We start from the raw sequence: 25,802 nt of genomic DNA on the forward strand, positions 1-25,802 counted from the left end.
GTTTTAGTATTCCATTTTTTCTTAATAGAAGTGATTCCTTTATACAGTATGAAGAGGACAGTGAAAATATTTTTTAAAGTTCCAGTCTTGTGAGATCCTATTGAAACAAGGTGTTTTTACAAATTTGATTTAATTAAAGCCCAAATCTAGCTCCAGTTAAGAATTAAAATGAAGAATTCTTAGGTTTTTAAAAAAATGTTTTTTATGATTTTATTTATTTGAGAGAGAGAGCACGAGTGGGATGAGGAGCTTAGGGAGAAGCAGACTTCCTGCTGAGCAGGGAGTCCTATGTAGGGACCTGAGCTGAAGGCAGACACTTAACCAACTAAGCCACCCAGGTGTCCCAAGGATTCCACTTTCTTTTTTTTTTTTTTTTAAGATTTTATTTATTCATGAGAGAGAGGTGGAGACAGGCAGAGGGAGAAGCAGGCTCCACGCGGGGAGCCCCATGTGGGACTCGATCCTGGGACCGGGATCACGATCTGAGCCAAAGGCCGATGCTCAACCCAGATTTCAGTTTCATGTCTCTTGATTTCTCCTACCATTTTTCAGGAAGATGACAGTGTTACGTCCCCATTGTACTTAAACAGGTGGCTCAAATAGATTGCCAGTAAGAAAATCCTGCATGAAGAAAACTGGTTGTCTGTTAGAAACGACAAATACCCACCATTTGCTTCCACGTGGATGGGACTGGAGGGTATTATGCTGAGTGAAATAAGTCAATCGGATAAGGACAAACATATGGTCTCATTCATTTGGGGAATATAAAAAATAGTGAAAGGGAATAAAGGGTAAAGGAGAAAAAATGAGTGGGAAATATCAGAAAGGGAGACAGAACATGAGAGACTCCTAACTCTGGGAAACGAATTAGAGGAGGTGGGCAGGGGGTGGGGGTGACTGGGTGGTGGGCACTTGATGGGATGAGCACTGGGTGTTCTTCTATATGTTGGCAAATTGAACACCAATAAAAAAAAATTATTAAAAAAATCAGGAAAAAAAAGAAAACTGGCTGTCCCATGTGGCCCACAAGGTTCATGTCTGTGTACTGTAATATAATAGACATGAAACAAGTCCAAGAGTTTCCTTATCTTTAATCCCTCTGCCAGGGCTGTGATAGTAGGTGCTAGTTTTAGTTCCCAGCTTTGGACTTGACCTTTGTGTTGTGTGAGCCAGGGCTCCATGAAGCGCACCCTTGCTTGGTGGAAGAGAAAACCCCTGACTTTTAGTTTCCATGGATGCATCTTGAGGCAGGGAATCCCCTTCTTCTGCTCTTCCTCCCTCTTCCTGTCCCGTCCCTTCCTTGCCTGACCTGAGAGGACATTCGAGGAAGGCTGGAGCTGAAGAACTCATTCTTACTCTCGGAGTGTCCTAATCGGATGAGCATCACAAGAATACTTCTCTTGTCCAAAGGGCAGGTGATTGCAACACCGAAGACATCTTAAATATGAGAGAGCAGCAACCCAGGGGCCTGGGGCAGCTGAGGACATTTATATTGGAATTCCCACACCCCAGACACATCACTGTGACACCCCCCGCCACACACACACACACACAAAGGATCACATCGAGTGAAGTAATTTTTCTTTTTTTTTGCTGGGGCTGTTTATTTAGGTTTTCTGGTCATGATCCTGTTAGGATTTTGCTTAGAAGTTACATGATAGATAAAAGAGCCTGCAGAATTTCCATGTTAACTGTGTCAGTTGTAAATCATTTATAAAAAAGGCTATTTTCTGGAGAAAAAGACCTGCCATTCTTTAGGATCTTGGCACCTTTATGTGATTAGCTTGTAGGGAACAGAGTTTGATCAAGCCAGCCAGAAGTTAGTTACAAGTGGAGGTGTTAAGGAGAGTCAGACTATTGCTCCTCAGCAGCAAACAGCATTGAAGGCACCATCTCAGATTGCACAGTTCATGGTTCTGATTTATTTAAATTAACTATCTTTTAAATATTTTATTGATTCAATTTGCCAACATACAGAATTAACACCCAGTGCTCATCTATCATGTGCCCTCTTTAGTGCCCATCACCCAGTTACCCCGTCCCCCCCACCCTCAAGGTTCTGATTTCTTTGTTCTATACACACATCTATAGATTACACATTTAGAGATTTTTCTAAGTCTTCGTTTTCATCTGTGAAACTGTAAGAGAACATAGCTTTTTATCTGGAATTTGGGGTCTTCAGTCATATGATGAATGAAAATAAAAGAAATCTTTTTCTAAGTTCATATACTTAGTATAATTTTTCCTAAGCTTTTTGGTAAAAGTTAAGACCATCTTAAAATGTGTTTTGAGGGCACCTGGATGGCTCAGTCAGGAGAGCGCGTGACTTTTGGTCTTGGGGTTGTGAGATCGAGCCCCATATTGGGTGGTCGGTCAAGATTACTTAAATAAAACTTAAAAAAATTTAAGAAGTGTGTTTTGAAACGTTTCCTAAGTTTTGAAATGATCTTTAAGTTGAATGATATTGAAAGCTGATCTCTTTCCAATTTACAGCGTGCTAAGTCACATACAAGACTCAGAACTGAGGTGGAAGAATTAAAATGAGTAGGAAAGAAGACACAGAGAGACCCAAGTGAAACAAATGGAGGCTCGGTTCTAAGCAGTTCATCTCTGGACACACTCAGCTTCAATGGGCCTAACCTTATTTTCATCCTTGGTGGTTTTATATTTAATCAAAACCCTCCCTGTGTTTGCTGTTCAAGTAGCCACGGTGTATACACTTTATTTAGGATTCTAGAATTGCACAGGACCAGAGAGCTGAGAAAAAATGGGGCCAGTCTCCAAGAAAAAGCCACCCAATTGCTTAAAAAGCCAAGGAGTTAAGAACATTTGTGAACAGCAAACTGCAAGCTAAGCTTTTCCCTCTCTATTTGGCGTGGGCAATTTTTCATTAGAAATTGTCATTCAAAAAAAAAAAAGAATTTGTCATTCAGTTTTAACACCAACAGTTGCAGAAAACCTGGAGTCCAGAAAAGAAAACAAGTAATTGGGAGTCACTCTGATAGGAACAAAGTAGTGCAATCCCCAAACATGAAATTGGGGACAACATAACAGAGACCCCAAATGACAATCTCAGGCTCAGATGCTTACGATACATGGTCTCATTGCTGCAACGTAGGCAGAGCGCAGGAGGATCAGATGGTGCCTGTGCCCCAGACCACACCACGCTGTAGTACGTTTATGCTTGAAACATCCAGTGAATTCATCAGCAAGGTCTGCCTTAAACCCCCAAACCAAAGAACAGATAGAAATTGCATCTCTGCGTTTGGGTTGTGGGAAAATATAGTAAAGAACAACATGAAACAGCCATCAGTGGCTGAGGAGGGTTGGTGAGCATGAAAGTGAATGGTGGAGCCAAATCACCAAGTCAAAGATTATGAAAAAGCAGGAGGAGAAAGATGAAGACGTTCTGTCATTTTCCCGTGGAAGAGAACAAATCTGACCCTCCAGCAACAGGAAACATCCAAATGCTTGGGAAGGGATGGAGACTAGCTGTTGTCTACTTGTACTGAGAATTAGAGCAAAGAAGCCATGTGTTTTCTGAAAGGTAGCATCTGTGGGCCTTTTCCCAGCAAAAGACACATGAGACATAACACGTTTGAGCAGTAAATTGTGGACAAGCTTCCCTTTAAAATTATTTATAAATTATCTTAGATGCAGAACTCCTCCAATCAGACACAGGTAAAGTGACTTAGACAGTCTCATGCAGTCCATATAACAATATAACTATTTTGTGGACCTTGATTCTCTAATTTTTTTAAAATAAATTCAACTTGCCAACATATAGTATAACATCCAGTGCTCATCCCATCAAGTGCCCTCCTTAGTGCCTGTCACCCAGTCACCCTCATCTCCTTCTTTAATTCTTATTTTTTCCATTTGCAAAATAAGGTTGATATGATTAGATCCAGGTGCTATAGCATCAGCTCAGTAAATAACAGCAACTTATGATGATGAAACGGTTATTTAAGAAGGCATAAGAAGAAAATACAATTTATTAAAGGGATTTTGTACACTTGGATATGGACATCTTTTCTCAAGTATCTCAACACCATAGCAATACTAAACCGCGTTTAATTTCTTCATGTATAAAAAGATGTGCCGAAAGATGCATGCCTCATCAGTTTTTATTTTATTGGGTATGGCTATAGGTGACACCCTTCTCTAGAAAAGCAAACTGCACAGCGTCACACAGAGAGTACAGATATCCTAAGTTCATTCACACAGTCATTTTTCTAATTTGCTCTTGAGGAGAACTTTAAGTCTTTGCTCAATTCTAATCATTCCACAAAATGCTTGGACCCCTCAGGAAATAAAAGTAACCAATTTCTTTATTTTTCTAGAACTAACTTTGTTCATTCATGTATTCTGTTATATTTCTGACCCAAATTAAGCCCTTTGCTAAAAGGAACAACTTACCTCACATTCAGTCTGAATATAAAGTGTTCTACAGTGTTTTCAAGTATTTTAGAAGATTTGCCACTTTGGATAAAAAGCCATACTATCTTAGTAATATGTCAGTGTAGACAGGCACACTCTAGATTGCTCTCAGGAGAATGATTACTAGGGTGTGTTTAATCCTGGCATTAAGTGATGCTGGGAATAATCTGCCTTTAAAATCCTACAAATTGGGATCCCTGGGTGGCACAGCGGTTTGGCGCCTGCCTTTGGCCCAGGGCGCGATCCTGGAGATCCGGGATCGAGTCCCACGTCGGGCTCCCGGTGCATGGAGCCTGCTTCTCCCTCTGCCTGTGTCTCTGCCTCTCTCTCTCTCTCACTGTGTGCCTATCATGAAAAAATTAAAAAAAAAAAAAAAAAGAAAAAAAGAAAAAAAAATCCTACAAATTGATTAAAAGGAGAAAGATACTAAGCTTGATGCCAGTTTTCTGTAAGGGTGAATTTGTGCAAGACTGCTTTATGCTCTGGGAATACATAAGCCTGGCATTAGCTGATTGTACATTATAACATTTTATAGCATTAAACAAATAATGGAGAAAACTGGCCTATTCCATTGGATGAAAGAACCTGGTGATCCTTAAACGTGACATTTTTACAAACGCTGCACCTAGAAATCCACTCAGTGCTCTGCTTTTCAATTTGAATGCATCTTTCTCTTCCATCAACACAGACTAATGCTGAAGACCAGTGACTATATAAATAAAGCTGCTGTGTTCTGGACCATCAAGCAGTGTTGAGTAGATTAAGAAAGTACTTTGCCCTCAGCTAAGTTTGTGTTAAAATGTTTGACCTGCCACCTCTGCTGCCACCATCATTTCCTATCTCCCTCCAGGACGACGTTACAGCTATTTGTAATCCAAAGTCTGAGTGTTTTCTCCCAAAGTCAGGTCTAAGGGGGCAGCCACCCAAACGACATGATGTCAGAGGCACTGGGATAAGCTCACACTCACCCACCCTGATGCCTCCTTGACGTGTTCACAAGGGTTACAATTAGATATTCCTGCCATGGGGAGCATTTCACTGAAGGTATAAATTCACTGAGATCCATTCTCAGAAACAGGCTTTGAAGGGGAGAAGAGAAAAGCACTTGAAGCTTAATATGAGGAATAAGAAGGCCTCAGAATAAGAGAAAGCTGTGTGTAAAGTGGCCCAGGGTTCCCAGAGGCCAATGGCTGGCTTCTGAAAAGTAAAGGGTTAACATTGCCATCCGAAGGCCTTCCCTTGAGATTCTGAATTTTCTGCCTTGGCTAACTGCAAATTGCTATTTTCAGGGACAGTTCACATAAGTCAGAATTAGAGTCTTTACTCACATGGATTCCTCTCTAAATTTCAAAACATTTCATATACTCCCCAAAGAAAATCTTTCTATAATAAATAAAAACAAAGGTTTAGTGCTTGCAGAATTTTCTGGGGTTTCAGGATTTTTCTTAGCCCAGTTCAAATCAAAGAGGTTATAAATATCCAAACCAGTATATGTATAAATTATAAGTAAAACATCCTCACCCCCAGCTATTTAAATGATACTTATTACAGATACATCCCATTTATGAGGTAGTCGGATTCCTCAGATGTGATGGGACGAGCTTTTTTAAGTTTCTGTTTCACCAGGCGTAGTCGGCAAGCAACCATGAGAAGCAGCAGAGCCGTGATGGCCAAACCCAGGGCCAGGGGTAGCACTGCACCTGTGAAACGGTTAGAAATGAACAGGGCAGGTCAGTGAATAGTGGCAATAATAGCTACAAGTGACTGTATCATTAGCACTTTGCATGTACTGTTTTACTTAATCTGAACAACTCAAACAGGTACTGGTACTGTCACCATTTTACACAGAGATTAAGTAATTGGTGTAAGAGCACATAGTTTGTAAATGGCAGGTGTAGTTCTCAAACCAGACTTCTTTCAAACCAGATTCTGTACCAGGTTCCTACGAAATGCGGTGGCCTCAGTGAGTACAAAGGTAGCTCACCCGCACACCCAGTCTGTGAATAGACAGCTGTGAGGACACGGTGGCCAGAGGGGAGTTTTTCATCATAGTCAGAGATTACATTTGCGGATCCACACATGATCAGTCTCTCAAAATATTATGGACTAACTCCTAATTTCTTGTACTGGTTAGGGCTTCAAGAAATTTATTTTCTTTCTTAATCCAGAGATCCTACTCTCAGCCAGTAAGAACCACTGTTGAGAGCTAACTTCAAAATATGCTGGTGTAATTCTGGCTAAGGGTACTTGAAGAATCTCTCAAGTCCTCCTTCACAGGGTTTCTCCTGGGGGGTGGGTCCTAGACACCCAGGCGAGAAGTAAGAAGCGGTGGTGAGAGGCCAGCAGGAGTCTGGTGGGGACAGGGCTGTGCCCCGATCGGTCTTCCTTATCAAGCTCAGCAGGCTCTATTCTTAGTCTGATGTACTCTGGAGTCCCAAGCCTGGGAGACGATAGGGTGGAGCTATTTTTAGCTGCAGGGGTCTTGCCAACTCGTGGAATTAGAGGAGCAAAAATGCCCATCGCATCAGCTGATTCTATGACCTTTCATCTCACTCCTTTCTTCACTCATCCAGCATTCAGTAAGAGCCCTGTGCCTGGCACTGAGCTCAGTGCTGGTAACCAAGGACAGTAAGCCAATGCTACAGAGTGCACTGCTCCAGGTGCTTTGGTTGTTTAAAGAATGACTTCATTTATTTAAGAATAGCAATTTTGGGGGCATCTGGGTGGCTCAGTGGTTGAGCGTCTGTTTTTGGCTTGAGTCATGGTCCTGGGGTCCTGGGTTCAAGTCCCCTATCGGACTCCCCGCAGGGAGCCTGCTTCTCCCTCTGCCTGTGTCTCTGCCTCTCTATGTCTCTCATGAATAAATAAATAAAATCTTAAAAAAAAAACAAGAATAACAATGTTTAATAAGATTTTTTTTTAAAGATTTTATTTATTCACAAGAGATACACACAGAGAGGCCGAGACACAGGCAGAGGGAGAAGCAGGCTCCATGCAGGGAGCCCAATGCAGCACTCAATCCCAGGTCTCCAGGATCATGCCCTGGGCCGAAGGCAGGCTCTAAACTGCTGAGCCACCCAAGGATCCCCTGTTTAATAAGATTTTTAAAATTTATTTGATAGAGAGGGGATCCCTGGGTGGCTCAGCGGTTTGGCGCCTGCCTTTGGCCCAGGGCGTGATCCTGGGTCCCGGGATCAAGTCCCATGTCGGGCTCCCGGCATGGAGCCTGCTTCTCCCTCCTCCTGTGTCTCTGCCCCTCTCTCTCTCTCTATCATAAATAAATAAATAAATCTTTAAAAAAAATAAATTTATTTGAGAGAGAGAGAGAACATAAGCAGGGAGGAGGGACAGAGAGAGAGGAGAAGCAGACTCCCCAGTGAGCAGGGAGCCCGATATGGGGCTTGATCCCAGGACCCTGAGGTTATGAACTGAGCTGAAGGCAGACACTTAACAAACTGAGTCACCCACATGCCCCAAGAATGACTTTAAAAAAAGATTGATTGATTGACTGATTGATTGATTTGAGAGAGAGATGCCGGTGGGGCGGGGATGGGGGCAGAGGAAGAGAGAGAGTCTTAAGAAGGCTCCACGTTCAATGCAGAGCCAGACACAGGGCGCCATCTCACAACCCTGAGATTATGACCTGAGCTGAAATCAAGAGTTGGACGCCTAGGTGCCTGCCACTCTTCTAAGCGCTTTATGGTGTAAATCATTTAATTCTCACAATTACCATATGAGTTGCTACTATTATTATAACCATTTTGCAAATGAAGGAAGTAAGACATCAAGAATTAAGTTAGGGATCCCTGGGTGGCGGGCGCAGTGGTTTAGTGCCTGCCTTTGGCCCAGGGCCCACGTGGGGCTCCTGGTGCATGAAGCCTGCTTCTCCCTCTGCCTATGTCTCTGCCTCTCTCTCTCTCTCTCTCTCTCTCTGTGTGACTATCATAAATAAATAAACATTAAAAAAAAAAAGAATTAAGTTATTTGTCTAAGTTTGTAACATCAGTGGTGGAGCTAGGACAAGCCCCCAGGCAGTACAGCCCCAGAACCACCACTATACAGTACTTCTCCAAAAGAGAAAGGAGATTTTACTTTTAATGACTTCAGGTCTGGGTAGACAAACATTTAAATAAAAAAATGCAATTAACTATTACAGTTACTATTACAGTTACTATGATAGTTACTATGATATATGAAGTGCAGATATAAAAGGAATGGTTCATATGTCCAGTTCATACGATTTTTGTTCAAGTGGTTTAAATGTATGATGGAGCTCATTTGGGGTGGGTGGGGAGATTAGTTTATGTTCTGACATTTTCAGATTGAGATGCCTATACTTGATCCAGGTATAATTTTCTTTAGGTTTCTGGATTTTTTTTTTTTTTTTAAGATTTACTTATTTGAGAGAGAGAAGGAGAGAGAGCACACATACCCATTGTAGGAGGTAGAGAGGGAGAGAGAGAGAATCTCAAGCAGACTCCTCGCTGAGTGCCTAGCCTGATATCACAATCCTGAGATCATGACCTGAGCCGACACCAAGAGTCAGATGCTTAACTGACTGAGCCACCCAGGCACTCCATAGATTTCTGGATTATTTGGGCCTATATATATAAGAGAGTCTTTAGCTTCAAGGTAGTGGCTGCAGCCACCAAGTGGATGAAATTGCCAGAGAGAAAGGGAGAAGAAGGAAGGTCAGGAGTGAGGCCCCAGGAAACACCAATATGTAAGAACGCAGACAAAAGACAACTAGTAGAACAGAAAGAGATGGATCCAAAGAGTTGCAGGACAGCCAAGGGAGGAAGGGAGTCTTGGAAGCACAGGGAAGAGACTTCAAGGAAGTCCTTGACTGAACCAAATGCTAAGATGAGGTCAAGTGGGGTGAAGCCCAGAGAGACCAATGGACTTAGCAATCAGAAATTCACTTACAGGGAGCCTGAACATTGAGGGATGCTATTTTGGTTTTATGTGTTGGGAGAGATCTAAATTGTCTGCTGCTGTTGGGGGAATGAGCCAGTAGAGACACGGATTAGAAACAGGAGACTTCCTAAATGATGGGGAAATGTACCTGAGGAGATTAGGGGCTATATCAAGGTCAGGGGGAGTCACTCCTCCCTCTAGTACTGCAGGTAAGGAAATGGTGTGGGTGCAAACAGATGGGTGTTCACCTTTGGGGATGAGAAGCTGAGGAAGATCACTTTGCTCATTCAGAGCAGGGAGAGGACTAGAGGCTGCCCTTCTAAATGAGTGTGATCTGTGTAAAGATGGGCACCAGTGCTTAAGCCTCAGGGGTGGGGATGGGGTGGAGGGAGCAGGGGGCTATGCTGAAGATCCCAATTCCAAGTCTGGGGTGCAGATGCAGCTCTAGTAACAACAAAGCAGACATATAATCTTGGGGAATCTTCTTTGTCAAGTCAGATAGTCAAATAGGATGTGGCTATACTGTCAAATGGATTCCTGTTTAACGATTTGAATGCAAGGAAAAGGAAATCTCACATAATAAGCTTGCTAGAATACTGCAAATTATTCTAGATTTTTCAATACTCGTTTGGCATGGTTTCTTCATTGTCTTTAGCTTTGGTAACTTGAGATTTAAAATTTTCTAACCCCTTATAAAACACATCATGATATAATTTTCTCAGGAACCAGCGAAGGAGATGAATTGGATATTTTGTTCGCATGAGTGGGAGTAATATTCGTAATACATAACAACTGGAACGAGCAGTGGGTAGTTAGAACGAGGCTCTCTGCATATAACCAGGCACGGGGGCAGAGCAGGCCTTGTTTCCTTTTACGTGTCCATGGGGGACAGGGCCCTTTTTATTCAAATATCTGGGGACAGGGGTAAGTCCAGGAGCCAGCAGAAACAGCAGCATCTAGGTACTTGACGTCTGGGTGGTTCTGGCCATCTATTGGTTAACAATTACATTTCAACATTGCCAGATTATAAAAAGAACACTCTAGAGTAAAAAGAAAGTCTTCTCCATGTTCAGATCTATAATTTAAGAATCATATTTTGTCCTCCTAAATCTTCCTTTACTAATTAGTTTGTGGGATTTAGGACTAAAAACTACCTTTCTACAAAACTATGTTGAAAGTGTTTTCTTTCTAGTTAAAAACCACCAAAATTATGGAATTATGGTATTCTTGCACTCATTATATATTCCCTCGACCTCCAACACTCTTTCCTTGTTCTTATTGTCTTGGTCTTTATCACTAGAGTAGCTAGAGAGAACTAGGTACTCTAAGATTTTTACTATTGAATCATAACTATCTCAAGCATAATAAGCCATTATTTATTTGGCTCATTGTATGAGCCATACAGTGTGCTCAATAGCTTATATTCATTGTCCCATTTATCCTAACAGCTCTGAGGAAGTGATAGTTGTTATTTCTGTCTTACTAATGAGGAGACTGGGATCCAGAGAGATAATATCTTCTGCCCCAGGTCATGGAGTTTAGTGGTGGAGCAAGGGTTTGCATCAGATTCTAGAGCCTATGTTCTTAAATGAGTATTACTCTTCCCGTAGGATGTTACACCTGGGAGGGAATATAGTGATAATCTAGTCCAATCAACTTATAAAAGAGAAAGCTAAGGTCCAAAGATGTGAGGGTACTGGTTTAAGAGCCCAAAGATGCAGCATGATAGCGGAGGTGAGAATACAACAGTTCTTCTGACCCACATATCTTGTCATGTGCTCCTGCAGCTGCATCAGTAACTTCAACTAGAGGGAATGTGGTTCTGCAAATGTTTATACTCTGCAATGAATTTCCAAGTTACACATTTTACCTGTTTCTGGGGCTGGGTGTTCCCCTCCTCCTCGATCGCTCTTTGACTCAAAAATATAATTTTCCTCTTTTCTGTTCTTCCTCGAGGAGCCACGATCTACAAAAAACAAATAGAACACATACAGGAATCTGTCTTATTTATTTTTTACGATGGATGTAAAGGACTTACAGAATTTATTTCTCTAGTAAACAGAGGCCTGTGTTTGCTACTAACCTAGCTAGCTAATGTGACCAGTTTAGTAATGCAAAGTATGGGGCAAGAGCAAAACTGCCAGCAGAGAGAGGGGAACAGGTACATGGTAACAAAACCCCTACCCGCACACTGGAGAAGGAAGGAGACACCTGGCTGGAAAAGTCAAGGATAATCTCTGGTCTTCATACCATGTAAAGCAGGAGCAGTCCACAAAGGTCTTTCTTTAAAAACTGAACAGAGCTAGCATACATAAGGCACTCAGACATGCTATTTGACTTTCTCACCTCAACCCAGGTTGGCAGGTATTCATTGCTTCATGTTTTCTGGTTCAGTCAGAGAAGCTTGGCACTTGCCCAGGTTCTTTTTAGTAGTAACTGGGGCACAGAGCTAAGATTTATTTATTTGTATGTATGTATATATGTATTTATTTATTTATGAGAGATAGAGAGTGAGTGTGCAAGTGAGTGCAAGGAGGGGCAGAGGGAGAGGAAGAGAGAGAATCTTAACCAGCTGAGCCATCCAGGAGCCCCAGGGCTGGGATTTAAACTCAGATATGTCTAACTGCTTGCTAGTGGAACCCAGCAGTTGTGATGTAATGATGTGTAGTTAATTATTTACTCTATTCAGTTATACTATACTATTGAGAATGAAGAATAAGAAAGATCAAATCTTAGGACTTTTTGTTTTTTAATATTTTATTTATTTATTCATGAGACACAGAGAGAGGCAGAGACACAGGCAGAGGGAGAAGCAGGCTCCCTGTGGGGAGCCCCATATGGGACTTGACCCCAGGACCCCGGGATCACGCCCTGAGCGGAAGGCAGACGCTCAACCACTGAGCCACCCAGGTGTTCCAAATCTTAGGACTTTTATTCCCAGGTCTGATGAGCCATGATTGTATCACTGGATCATCTCCTATCTAGGGATTTACAACACTTGCATGCTTATTACAAGGACAATATAATGATTAATGAACTAGTGGAGTTGCCCTCATGCTATGGTGTGATGTCAGGGGAGATTGTGAGATAATATAAACTTCTCAATGACAATAAATTGGAAATCATGAGCCTACATCAGTAATTTTACTGAGAAACAGAATAAAACTTTAAAGCTTCTTTACTCATATGTCATCAACAGATACATTCATAATGCCTGAAACTGAAATAAGGCTACTGAAAGAAGGTATTTATAAAACTCTTTGTAATTGGAACTAAGTGATTTGCCTGGGTTTACAAAGGATCACAAAAATCAACAGGATAATAGAAAATTGTGAAGTTACTGTAGGAACTAATTAGCGCCAGAAGGCCACACTTAAACGGCCTGGACTGTAGCAGTGATGTAGCTGTTAAAGAGCAGGGGCCGCGAATCCATTTATTCCTTGAAGGCATCCTTCATGCTCCTCAGCCCTCCACCCCCCAGCCACCAGTTGCCGGGCAGCAGAGACCAGACTGCATCCAGGATACCCTCTGAAGCACCCCTGACAGTGGCCCCTCTTCTCTGTCCTCAGGGCCACAGCCTTAGGTTTCTGGTCCCTTTAACTCACAGAAAGAGCCTCTGCCTGGGTGGCTGTGTCTGCAGAAGCTCCTTACTGCACTCCCTCAGCACATCAGTGCCAGGAGGCCCACGAGGCAGCTGCACATTTGCTCCTCTCAGCCCAGGCAGCAGTGGCTCTCTGCTTCCCCTGCCTGCCAGGTTACTCTAAAGGACCCACAAGTGCCACCTGCATATACACCCATAGTTCAGGTGGTCCTCCATGAGCTCCTGGCCCAAAGGGAGTGAGAGACATGAGTGAGGCGTAAACGAGTTCTGGTAGGCCAGACAATCAGACTTACCTTTCAAACTGATTGCTATTACTGTCCACCCTACTGTAGAGGTGGAAGCCCCGACTCCCACCCAGAACCGTAAGGGGAGGGAAAAAGGAGCAGCCAGGGGGAGAGGGTGATCCGTGGGGAGTGATGGGGGCAGCTGGCCAGGGAACAGCTGTCACTGTGGCTGGGCTGCCAGGTGTGGGGGCTGCTCAGCTCAGGGACAAAGGGACAAGGGGATGCCAAGGAGCTGAGGAGATCCATGTCCCAGGAAGAGGGGACAGGGACTACTGAATTTAAGCCATGGGGCTGGTGGAGTACAAGGCCATTGAACACCTGGGCTGTCTTCCACATGGCAAGCTGATTTCCACCCCTTTGGGTTGTGTGGACCAATTAAAAATTCAAAATGATTTTTAATCATTTCAAAATCAAAATTATTTGGAGGGCCAATTCAGGGTTGTCAATTTTTAGTTTGCCAAGTAAAGACATTTACAAAGGCCACTGCCTTCACTTCAGTATAAAGTAATGAAATGTGTAAACCCAAAACATGAAGAGCTTACTATGTAAAGAGGATGGCTCTTTAAATTGAATAAATTTAGCCTTATAAAAAACTGACTACTTTGTTCTTATTTTTCTCATTTTGCCATGAATGGTGAAAGCTTTATTATGGAGGGTAGTGATCCTTCTTCTACTGGCTTTGAGGACCAAATTCTGTTTCCCTTCTTTTTTTTTTTTTTAAGATTTTATTTATTTATTCATGAGAGACAGAGAGAGACTGAGACACAGGCAGAGGGAGAACAGAGAGAGACAGAGAGGGACTGAGACACAGGCAGAGGGAGAAGCAGGCTCCATGCAGGGAGCCCGACGTGGGACTTGATCCCGGGTCTCCAGGATCAGGCTCTGGGCTGAAGGCAGCGCTAAACCGCTGAGCCACCCGGGCTGCCCTGTTTCCCTTCTTCTTGACTCCACCTGTCCAGATGCCTCAACAGGGCTTCCGAGGTCCCCCATATTGCCTTCCATTCCCTACAAATACCCTTCACTTTGGGTAGCTAGGATCCCGTCCTTCAGGAATTGTCATTCACAAACCCATTTGCTCCCTCAGTCAATTAGAACCCTTGTTAGCCAATCAATTAGACACTCTTTCTGCCCATTCTCCAGTGCACAGTGGAATGTCTGTGCATATCACAGGCAGGGCTACCTGTCTGTCAGGCACCATGGGCACTGGACCCACAAAAACATTTCCATTTGATTTCTCTTAGGATCACAAGAACACAATGGATATGATAATAATAATAAATAGTAATAATAATAATGCATATATAATAGTGAAGCTGGCCTGTGTTATATTAATCTCTATACCAACACAGTCATAAAGCATAATATTTTGGTTGGGTTTTTTTTGGGAGGGCCCATGAAAGTCATAATGCAGATCTATAAGCAGCCAACCCCGATTTCTCCAGCACTCAGAGATCTCTTTCTTCTGAGCTTCTAATGCCCTAATAGAAAGACCATACAAGCAGGTCTTAAGGGAACTGTAGCTGTTTCCTGTGTCTGTAGCTAAGTGAGGCTTGCTGCCAAAGCCGACATCTCCTGGGGCTAGTATTTGACTCAGTTAAATTCTGGCTTTATTACTTACTAGCTGTATGACCCAGTCTAAGCCTCTACCTCTCTATGTCTCGGTGTCTTCATCCATAAAATGTGGCTAATGATTTCTGCACATTGCCAGGTTGCTATAAAGAACAAAGAAGTGCACAGTGATAGGCACTCAGTAAGTACTCTCTCCAATAAAAAATCTGTAAGTGGGGGCAGCCCGGGTATCTTGGCAGTTTAGCACCGCCTGTGGCCCAGGGTGTGATCCTGGAGACCTGGGATCGAGTCCTATGTCAGCCTCCCTGTATGGAGCCTGCTTCTCCCTCTGCCTGTGTCTCTGCCTCTCTCTCTCTCTGTGTCTCTCGTGGATAGATAAATAAAATCTTAAAAAAAAAGAAATCTGGAAGTGGGAAGATCACATGGCTGAGAACTCATGTCCTACTTTTTAAAAATAATGAGCCAGGAATAAAAACACCAAAATTTACCAACCTCCAGTTCTTTTCAGAGGATTAACTAGCTTGCCTTTTGCCCAGTGGAAAAATATAAAATAACTAAACAACAACCCCCACCCCCCCGCCTCTCTTTCCAATGAAGATGAGAGATTGTTCATCTTAAATTTGAAGAGGAACTCAGTACTGGGGCCATCATTTGAATTAATTGTTTTATGGGCTTGTAGCTCTCTTACCCGAGTTTCCTAGTGAATGCCACTGCACTCAAATGCTCCAGGAAGAATTCATCTAGCACTGAGAGACACAGATTATATTTACATGCAATGTCTCATGCAATCCTTGCAGCAACACTGTGAGAAGATACTATTATCCTCTCATAGGCAAGGAAAGGCAGTTCAGAGCAGCTAATTAAGTGGAAGCTAGTAACTGCTGGTGCTGGAATTAGAACCCAGGACTGATCTCCAGCGCAGGAGCTTTTCTACTGAACCATACTGCTCTCAGAGCCACAAATCCAAGAACTTAGAGTTGATACTGTATTTATTCATATCTAGGCAAAACAAAATACCTAGGCAAAAATCACAAATTTAAATATTTCCTTAGGAAGTCTGAGATAAAGCTCTATGAAGGATGCAACAGAGAAAGAGGTTTATTGTACTTAGAAAGGGGATCTTGTCTTAGAGATGGGTTCATGTGAAAAACTAAACAAATTCATTCTGAATCTTCAGCTGAAGAGCATTTTCTTAAATGCTTTCACTCGCTGGGGAGAAGAAGCCCGTGCTATAGGAGGTGGAAAAGATCAGGCATTAGGAAGAAGGCAGTGCACATAGGAGACTTGAAATGTGAATTCCTGTTTTCCACATTTCAGAGAGGAATTCACTGTCATTTCCTGGACTGTTGGATTCAGTTTTCCCAGACGCCAACATATGGAACACTGTAGAGAAATGCTTCACTTCCACATGTCCTATTGTAGGCTCTAACCAGAGTGGCAAGTCAGAACAAGTAAGACAAAGATGGCATTTGCTTCTGCAAATAACTCATTTCTTAGGGAATTGTGCTTCCTCTTTCTGAAGGACCCATTGTGTTATGCATACATGCATAGCTATGCATTTACAGAAGTAGCTGGAAGCTGGACAGAAGTTGTTTTAATGTCATTTTCACTGACCATAGAACATGCAGGTACATTCTGGAAGGAAGGTGGAAATATCAGCTGGAAAAGTGGCTACAATAAGGGCCTGCTTCCAGAATGCTTTATGGCTCCCCGTGACCACCTGCCAATAAACACAGACAACAGAATTGTTCTTTGGCACTATTCACTGGTATACCACAATGTGCGGCTGCAAAGTAGGGAAAAGGGAGCTCTCTTCAGGAAATGTTCTGGATTGCACTAGGACAAGATCCATCCATTTGAGAGAACAGTTGACTCCTGCCATCATATTGGAGCATAATAGGCTATTCAGCCATGCTGCTTACCAGGCTTCAATAAATTCAAACTACCTTCCCAGAAATGTTTTATGGTTTCCGAGTGTTTTCTCAATAAGAAAAGAGACAGTATAATGAAAAGATGAAATACCCATGAAAAATACAGGGCACATATAAAAAGCCTTTTGAATATCCTTTATGCCCTCTGGATAAAACACCTCCCACAATAATGCAAAGGTCACAGTTGCTCATTCTAGTTACTGCCAGAGGGAAGTTAAATGGTGAGGCTTTGGCACGGTTAGCAGGGGAATCTGAGAAAATGCAGGCAGAGCCCCATGTATCCATACAGAATCCATGCATTCTCACACGTCCATGCCTCAGTCTGGATCCTCTGGGAATTTGGTTGACCTGCTATGCTGGACATGTTTCAAAAAACTGGATTCAATGTGACTTTGGATATACCACTTGTCTAGCACTCTGCAGTGCTAGAAATCAGATTTCTTTCCTCTGACTAGGTCAGATAGAAGAGGACAGCCTTGTTAATGAATGACTTGACCACACAGGGAACAGGCCCTACAGATACAGGCATATCTAGCAACAATTCAGCCATTGAGCCACTGTGTGCTCAGCATAGGCACCACTGTGGCTCTGTGCAGTCCTGACCGATGGCTCGGAGTAGACAGAGTGTGCATTCACTGTGAAACTGAATATTTGAACAAATCCTTGATCTTATCCTAGTAACACGCTTGCACTAAATTCCCAATTGTGGGATAACTGAATCAAGGCAATACAGGTTTAATGCTTCAGAAACTGCCCTCCAACTGCCCTCTAGAAGATTGTACTAACTTTTTAAAAAGATTTATTAATTTATTTGAGAGAGAGAAAGAGGGAGGAAGAGAGCACATGCATACAGGGGAGGAGGGGATATAGGGAGTGAAAGTCTCAGGCAGACTCTGTGTTGATTGTGGAGCCAGGTCCAGGGCTCGATCTCATGACCCTGGATCACGGCCTGAGCCAAAACCAAGAGTCGGTAGGTAGCTTCACTGACTCTGCCAGCCAGGCGCCCCAAGACTGTACTAATTTTAATCCCACTAAAAGTGCATGAGTCTTGTTTCTCTGTACTCTGTACATGAATTATTATACTTTTTCACCTTGCTAATGTGACAGGCAAAATACTGCACCTCATCCCTTTCTGTACTACATTATCAGTATTAATCATAGTATCTCTTTAATATATCTTTAATGAGTTTTTTTTTATCTTCACAACATGTCTGTGGGGAAAAGAAGCAACAGAAAATTTAACTTGTCCATATTTACTATATTAGCTAATAATCCTTGTAAAAACCCAGGCATAGGTCACAAAGAGTAGTGCATTTTAAAATCTATTTATGTTATGCTGGGTGGAGCATAATTTAGCTCATAAGAAATTGGAGGCTTGGGAACATGAGTGTGGTAGTCTTCGGGATGGGGAGGGAGGGGTGTTTGCTGTCTACACAAATTGTGCTCCGTGAGGGCCCTTTTGAACAATTTCAAAGTATTGGCCTTCTCTTCCCACCTTCTCCACCCTGGACTTCCAAAGATTGTGTTTTGTTTTCTTTTTACCCACCTTCCCCTCCAGCAACCATCAGTTTGTTCTCTGTATTTGTGAGTCTGGATTTTTTTGTTTAATTGGTTATTTCCTTTTTTGCTTTGTTTCTTTAAAAAGTTCTTGTTTTTGATGGATATGTAATAACATATGAATATACTCCTGAGAAAAAGAAGTTTCATAAACATAATGTGTTGTGAATTTTGTTAAAAGTGAATAAATGTCAGGGTACCTCGTTGGCTCAGTGATTGAGTATCTGCCTTTGGCTCAGGTTGTGATCCTGGGATCCTGGGATGGAGTCCTGTATCGGGCTCCCCGCAGGGAGCCTGCTTCTCCCTCTGCCTATATCTCTGCCTCTCTCTGTGTGTCTCTCATGAATAAATAAACAAAATATTAAAAAACAACATCAACAAAACAAACAAGGCAACCTACTGAAGAGGAGAGATGTTTGCAAATGATATATCCAGTAATGGGTCAACATCCAAAATATATAAATAACTTAGCAAACCTAACAGTAAAAAACCCCACAAAAAAAACCCAAAAACCAAATAATCTGATTAGAAGTGGGCAGAAGGGGCATCTGTGTGGCTCAGTCTGTTAACTGACTCTTGATTGCGGCTGAGGTCATGATCTCAGGGTTGTGGGATCGCGTGCTCTGTGATTAGCACAGAGTCTGCTTGTCCATCTCCCTCTACCTCTCCCCCTGTTCTCCCTCTCTCTCTCAAATAAATAAATAAAATCTTAAAAATATAAAAAAATTAAAATGGGCAGAAGACCTGAATAGACATTTTTCCAAAGAAGATATACAAATGGCCAACAGACACATGAAAAAATGCTCAATATCACTAATCACTGGGGAAATGTAAATCAGAACCATAATGGTAAAGTCACTGTGGAAAACAACATGGAGGTTCCTCAAAAAAATAAAAATAGAATTACCATATGATCCAATAAGTCCATTATTAGCTATTTACCCAAAGAAAACAAAACACTAATTCAAAAAGATACACATGCCCCATTGTTTAGCTGGATTATTTACGGCAGCAATGATATGGAAGCAATCCAAATGTCCCTCCATAGGTGAACGGATAGAAGTGTGGTATACATATATACACAATGTAATATTACTTGACCATAAAAAGAATGAAACCTTGCCATTGCAACAACATGGATGGACCTAAGTGAAATAAGTCAGACAGAGAAAAATAAATACCATAGATTTCCCTCATATGTGGAAATTAGGAAACAAAACAAATGGGGCGCTTTGGTGGCTCAATTAGTTAAGTATCTGCCTTCGGCTCAGGTCATGATCCCAGAGTCCTGGGATCGAGTTCTGCATTGGGTTCCTTCCTCAATGGGAAGTCTGCTTCTCCCTCTGCTGCTCCCCCTGCTTGTGTGCTCTCTCTGAAGTTAATTAATTAATTAATTCTTTATAAAAAAAAAGAAATAAAAAATGGGCTCTTAAATACAGAGAACAAACTGGTGGTTGCCAGATGGGAGATAGGTGGGGGATGGATGAAATAGGTGAAGGGGATTGAGAGTGCACTTATCATGATGAGCACTGAGTAATGTGTAGAATTGTTAAGTAATTATATTGTACACCTAAAAACATAACACTGTATATTCTCTAAAAAAAGGGAATAAATATGTGTAGGTATGTGTATAAATAAAAGTGACCAGAAAAAAATGCAACAAAATATTAATGATGAGTTTTGCTAGATGGTTTTAATTTTTTCTTTATATTTTTCAAATTTTCTAAAGTAAATATGTATTAATGAGGAAAAAGAACATACACATATATATATATTATAAATAATAACAGGACATTTAATCTCTGCACCTGTGAAACTCTATTCCTTTTATCTTTATAGCCAAAGTCAGAGGTTTATTATCAAAAAGGACAAAGCAGAGATTGGAAATGCATTTTAATTTGAGTGCCAGCTCCCATCAAGTGGTGGTGCATTATTTTCAAAGGAATTCTGAGCGGAGTTCTCACTGCCCCGGAGCCTGCACCAGGATCATGGAGAGACCAGTCTTTTGGATGCATAAGAGCAGGCGGAGGAGTGCGTGAACCTCAGGCTATGGTCATCCCTGAAGCACCCTCAGGGCTACATGGGGCTTACAGGTCGTCTGATTGAAATCCCTTACCAACTGGTGAGGAAATAGTTACAGAGTACGAAGCAGCTTGCTTTAGGTTCTAAAGCCAGAGCCAAGACTAGACGCGGCTTTGGTCTCCACTCTGCCTTCAGCTAATCCATCCTCGCTCTTGTGAGCCTCTCTACCACAGAGACACAGTGAGAGCCCATCTGTCCTGGCCTCCGGGAACACTGTCCTGTCCACTGGTTCTCCATCTCTTCTGCACTCCTGCCCAGAACACCTGGTCTCCCCTGAATCTGGCCTCAGGTGGCTCTCTTCTCCATTCATCCCTCCCCTTTGGAGAAAACAGACTGAAACAGATCCCAAGGCTTAGAGGGACTGACTGCCTTGCCCATCAAGTGGCAGTGCTAACAGAGGAGACCTAAGTCAGGGTCTGAAAGCACCTAAATCTAAACTGTCTGAACGAAAAGCCCTTCACTGAATATTTTGTGGATGCATCTGTATATAGGCTCTTAAAATCTAAACAGTAGATAAACAAAAGATTGGAAAGAAATATGCCAAAATATTAAAAGTTATTTTCAGTAAAGGGTGATGTTTTAAGTCATTTTCCTTTTATATTATTTGAATTTTCTGCAATGAACAAAAAATTTTCATCAAGAAGGTATGAAAATAGTGATAGATTGTTTCCATTTAATGTAGTCAGAGTCCAAGCACTGAAAAGACATTTATAAAAGCATACAGAAATGTGATATTCTGTATTTGTTTTGTATTTGTTGATGACATGACAACAAATACAAATACATCAACAAATACAAATGCACAAAATTAGTGACGCATGGGTGGCTTGGTGTTTGAGTGCCTGCTTCTGGCTCAGAGCATGGTCTCTGGGTCCCTGGATCAAGTACGCACATCCGGCTCCCGGAAGGAGCCTGCTTCTCCCTCTGCCTGTGTTTCCACCTCTCTCAATCTGTGTCTCTGTGAATAAATTTAAAAAATCTTAAAAAATAAAATAAAATAAAATCTTTTTTAAAAATGGGCAAAAATAAATTTAAGATGATAGAATGTTAATGCTTCAGCAGTGTAAATGGATTTAAATTTCTTATTAGCCTTACTAGAAAAAAACAAAAATCAGATTTAGTTAAATTGGGAGCATAACACTAAATTATGGCACATACAACCATTTCCATGTGACATATATTTTCTTCACATTTACTTGCTTAGTGTGAAGAGGATGTATATGAATACATAGGGGTTATGCTGCTTCATCTCAAAATAACCTAAAAAAATTTAGAGGCACAGGCAGAGGGAGAAGCAGGCTCCATTCAGGGAGCCTGATGTGGGACTTGATCCTGGGACTCCAGGATCACACCCTGGGCCAAAGGCAGGCACTAAACCGCTGAGCCATCCAGGGTTCCCCAAAGTAACCTAAAATTTAACACTTAGGGCATTTATTTCCTTAATACAGGTGTTGAAATTTCCTAATTCTAACTTACTTACTAATAAACGTACTGGTATCTCTGGAGTATGTATGAATGTATTTATTAGGTGTTTCTTACTATAAATAATCAGGGCAAATGTCAGATTTTTTTTTTCCTTTTAGGCCAAATTCTTCATTTTAACTCTCTTCTTTCTTGTATTTCCTTAACACTCTTCAAATACAACCTGAATTTTGAAGCCAAGGGTCCCTGTAGACAATGAGGCTGTTTGTGGAGTACCCACTCAAGGCCTTACCTGGCATCATAGGATCAGTTTGACTCTCTGGTCCCCAAAACGTGGAATGATTCCTCTTCTCTGCGTTTGATAAACCAGCTGGTGGCTGGTTTTGAACAGTGACTTTCTGAGACTTTTCCAAGAAGAAACCTCCTGCTGCATCTTTGCTTGGTCCTGTGGTTCTAGGCTGGACAGTTGCTGTGTGGGTCACCATCTTCTGGTCAAGGCTCACTGGACCATGGAAAAGCTGCTGTTAGTTGTTGGGTTTCTTTTCTAAACTGTAATTAAAACCACTAAATTTGAGGGGGTTCCTGGGTGGCTAAGTCAGTTAAATAGCTGACCCTTGATTTCAGCTCAGGTCATGATCTCAGGGTCCTGGGATTGAACCCATGTCAGACTCTGAGCTCAGTGGGGAGTCTGCTTGAGGATTCTCTTCCTCTGCCCCTCCCCCAGCTTTCTCTTCTGCTCTCCCTTTCAAATAAATAAATAAATAAATAAATAAATAAATAAATAAATCTTAAAAACAACATTAAATTTGCAGATTTATTTTATTTTTTTAATTTTTATTTATTTATGATAGTCACAGAGAGAGAGAGAGAGAGGCAGAGATATAGGCAGATGGAGAAGCAGGTTCCATGCACCGGGAGCCCGACGTGGGATTCGATCCCCAGTCTCCAGGATTGCGCCCTGGGCCAAAGGCAGGCGCTAAACTGCTGTGCCACCCAGGGATCCCTGCAGTAGACTTAAAGTCATGGATATTTGGAAATAATAACCATCTAAGACATGTCAGAGCCCCATAAAAAACTTCTCTCCAAATGAGTAAACTGTTTTCTCTTCTCCCAATACTTGACTTTCTAAATGTCACATATAAATCGACAAAAACAAAGCTTAAACCCAAGGTTTTGAGATTCTCCATCCTTCTTCAAACCAACACCTTCATTAACACTTCCTGAAACTTTTTTCCTTTCTTGCAGTGGCCTTTTGTTGTATGTAGACGATATTGTAAGATCGGTTTATAGTCCTGACTTAGCCACACCCTACAATGTCACAAATTTTCTTAAAAACTTATCAAAACAGAATCTTAACTCATTTTGTTTTTTTAATTTAATTTTTAATTTATTTTTAAAAGATTTTATTTACTTATTCATGAGAGACACAGAGTGAGAGGCAGAGACATAGTCAGAGGGAGAAGCAGGCTCCCTGCTGGGAGCCTGATGTAGGGAGGGTGGGTGGGGGGGGGACGGGACTTGATCCCAGAACACCAGGATCACAACTTGAGCCGAAGGCAGACGCTCAACCACTGAGTAACCTAGGGGTCCCTCATTTTAATTTTTTTAAAAACTGTATCCTACAAAGCATTTTTAGGGAAGAATCTCTTGGAAAACTGAAAGCAATTTTCAAAAAAATGTAAGCAATATAAAAAGTCTTATGTTTATAACTGAGATTAGAGACTCAAATTAAATGCTTATTTAATTTAAGGCATAGCTTATTCAGATGAAGTTATACCTGAAACTGGGTAGAAAGAGAGCAATACTGAGTTTGTATTTTATTTTGAGAATACAAACACCCCTTCTCCCTCCTTGCCTGAAAAGATCATGCAGCAGACTCACAGTTTTGACAGAAAGCTTCATCAGACCCATCAGGACACTGCCGCACTCCATCGCAAGCCAGTGTAATGTCAATGCAACAGCCATCGTCACAAAAGAAGTGGTAGCGGGAGCAAACACTCAAGCATCCTGTTGATAAACAGTCTCAAGTTACAGGAGTGTGGGAAAGTCAACACTTCACCATGTTTTGATTAACAAAGACTAAATGTAGGATGAAATGCTTTGGGGTATAGAGATGAGGATAATTGGGAAAGACCCAACAGTGTGAGCTGGAGCAACAGGTTCCTAGAAAGCTAAAGGTGTCTCCTTGACCTTGGGTCTTGATTCTGAGGCATCACCATGGGCTCTTTGTCTCAGGGCCATTCTCCAAGCCAACACTGCCTAAGAGGTGGGAACAGAGAAACCGCAGCTCTAGTCTTCTCCAGCCAGCCCTGGGTTTGCTCCTCCAGGGATCTCACTCTGTATTTCTTTCTTTAGCTCAGAGAAGTTGCTTCAGTTCCAGGAAAGGAGCTCAGAGAAGAAGGGAAGGGGAACTGGGTTACCCTGAAGACAAAGCAGGATATAGCTACTGCTCACATTTTTAGTCCATGACATGAAAATCCTAAATATCTCCTTCTGGTCAGCTCCACAGGCTGCCTAACACTCTTACACCCCTGCACAGCACTTGGCTGGCTGGCCATGTTTTATTAGAGAACTATTTTCTACATGTTACAAGAATGCTATGTCTTACATTCTTGTTTCCTAAGTAATAATTTTTACTGAGATTAACTTTCTACTATTGAGCCCTATTTGTTGACTACCATACACTCCTGGTGCTACAAAGAATAAACAGAATCTTTAGCTACTAGCTGGTATGAATTTATTTTCTTCAAATAATGAAATTGTCTCCCTTTTGGAGCTGTTATGAGTTTTTAATCTACAGTGTAATTCATAGGAGCTACACGTATTTTCTTGAAAGGCATTCCCCCACTCCGGATTAAGCCAAGTTTACCAGACTCAGCTATACAATAACTGGGAGACTTTGACACTGCTTAATGCAGAGTAAAGGTGTCAGACTTGAAGTAGCTCTTATGGAGCTCTATAATTTTTCAGGGACAGAAGGAACTAGACAATTCTCTCAGGACATGGGAGAGCAGTAGATGATGATGTTCTACTGAAACAGATGGTTGAGCATAGTATACAAGCCCAAATGAAATCTTGGATACATATTCCATTGGAAAGCAGTTAAATTAGGGCCTGGGAAAAGAGTCTCTCTAGGTACAAGGCAGTTTGAAAATATCTTGATCCAGGAGGAAGAAGAGAAGAAATGATGGTAGAAGCTCCTGAGACGAAGTAGAGAGTCTCAGTTATGACTGAGAATTTGGGCATACAAAGGAGAATTTGCTTCATTTCCAGGAAAGGAGCTCAGATAAAAAGGGAAGAGGAACTGAGTTACCCCGAATACCAAGCAGAATATAGCTACTGCTTACATTTTTAAGTCCATGACATGAAAATCCTAATATCTCAAAGTTTTACTCATTCCTTGGTAGTTTGGGAGATAGACTGATATTTGTAACTTATCCATTTACTTCTAGATTAGTGGTCTCTAAATCTTTTTGACTGTGCATCTGATCAATACATATAGTGTGGTATACTATACATATAGTGTGGTAAACATCCATCTCCACCTATAAATAATATGCACATACTAGTACAGTAACATATTAAACATGTTATAAAATATACTAAAAATTCAAAGAATATTAGAAATTACTAAAAATATAAGCTCAGGTGTCTTCTTTTCCATCCTAAAAATGTCTGTGTCTGGGAGATTCTCTTTGGAGACCACTAATCTAGATTATGTTAGAAGTGTTTATTGGCTTGGCATTTGAATAGATTATCTTTCCCAAAGTTTGAAAACATGCAACCTCTATATTCAAAGCTCAACCAAATTATTATCACAGAAGCAGGGGTACATGCTTGTCTGGTTCCCCCACAACATGCACCCTTGGCTACCACCATTACAGCTAGGTTATAAACAGTAAGACTGGTCCATATGTAACAGAGGGGAGAGAAACACTTTTCTATCCCCACTTCCGGTTTTCAATTGTCTCTATGTGGTGTTTTATTACTTTAATTCAT

The 25,802-nt window shown here is 41.6% G+C and overlaps 1 protein-coding gene across 3 annotated transcripts in view; it reads right to left on the reverse strand.

The window, feature by feature from the left end:
* Positions 1-3,977: 3,977 nt before the first annotated feature.
* LRP11 (LDL receptor related protein 11) overlaps positions 3,978-25,802 on the reverse strand; it is a 47,047-nt gene continuing 25,222 nt past the window's right edge. The window contains exons 4-7 of one of the 3 annotated variants that reach the window (XM_072827492.1): positions 23,685-23,810; positions 22,096-22,305; positions 11,228-11,323; positions 3,978-6,140 (exon numbers count right to left, since the gene is read on the reverse strand). In XM_072827492.1, the coding sequence (XP_072683593.1) occupies positions 5,986-6,140; positions 11,228-11,323; positions 22,096-22,305; positions 23,685-23,810 (587 nt within the window). In that variant the 3' untranslated portion in view covers positions 3,978-5,985. Of the gene's footprint in view, positions 6,141-11,227; positions 11,324-15,782; positions 16,532-22,095; positions 22,306-23,684; positions 23,811-25,802 lie in introns of those variants that run through there. The other 2 variants (XM_072827502.1, XM_072827509.1) reach the window with 2 other exon arrangements.

Source organism: Canis lupus, chromosome 1 (genome assembly GCF_048164855.1).
Source record: "Canis lupus baileyi chromosome 1, mCanLup2.hap1, whole genome shotgun sequence".
NCBI classification, from domain to species: Eukaryota; Metazoa; Chordata; class Mammalia; order Carnivora; family Canidae; genus Canis; species Canis lupus.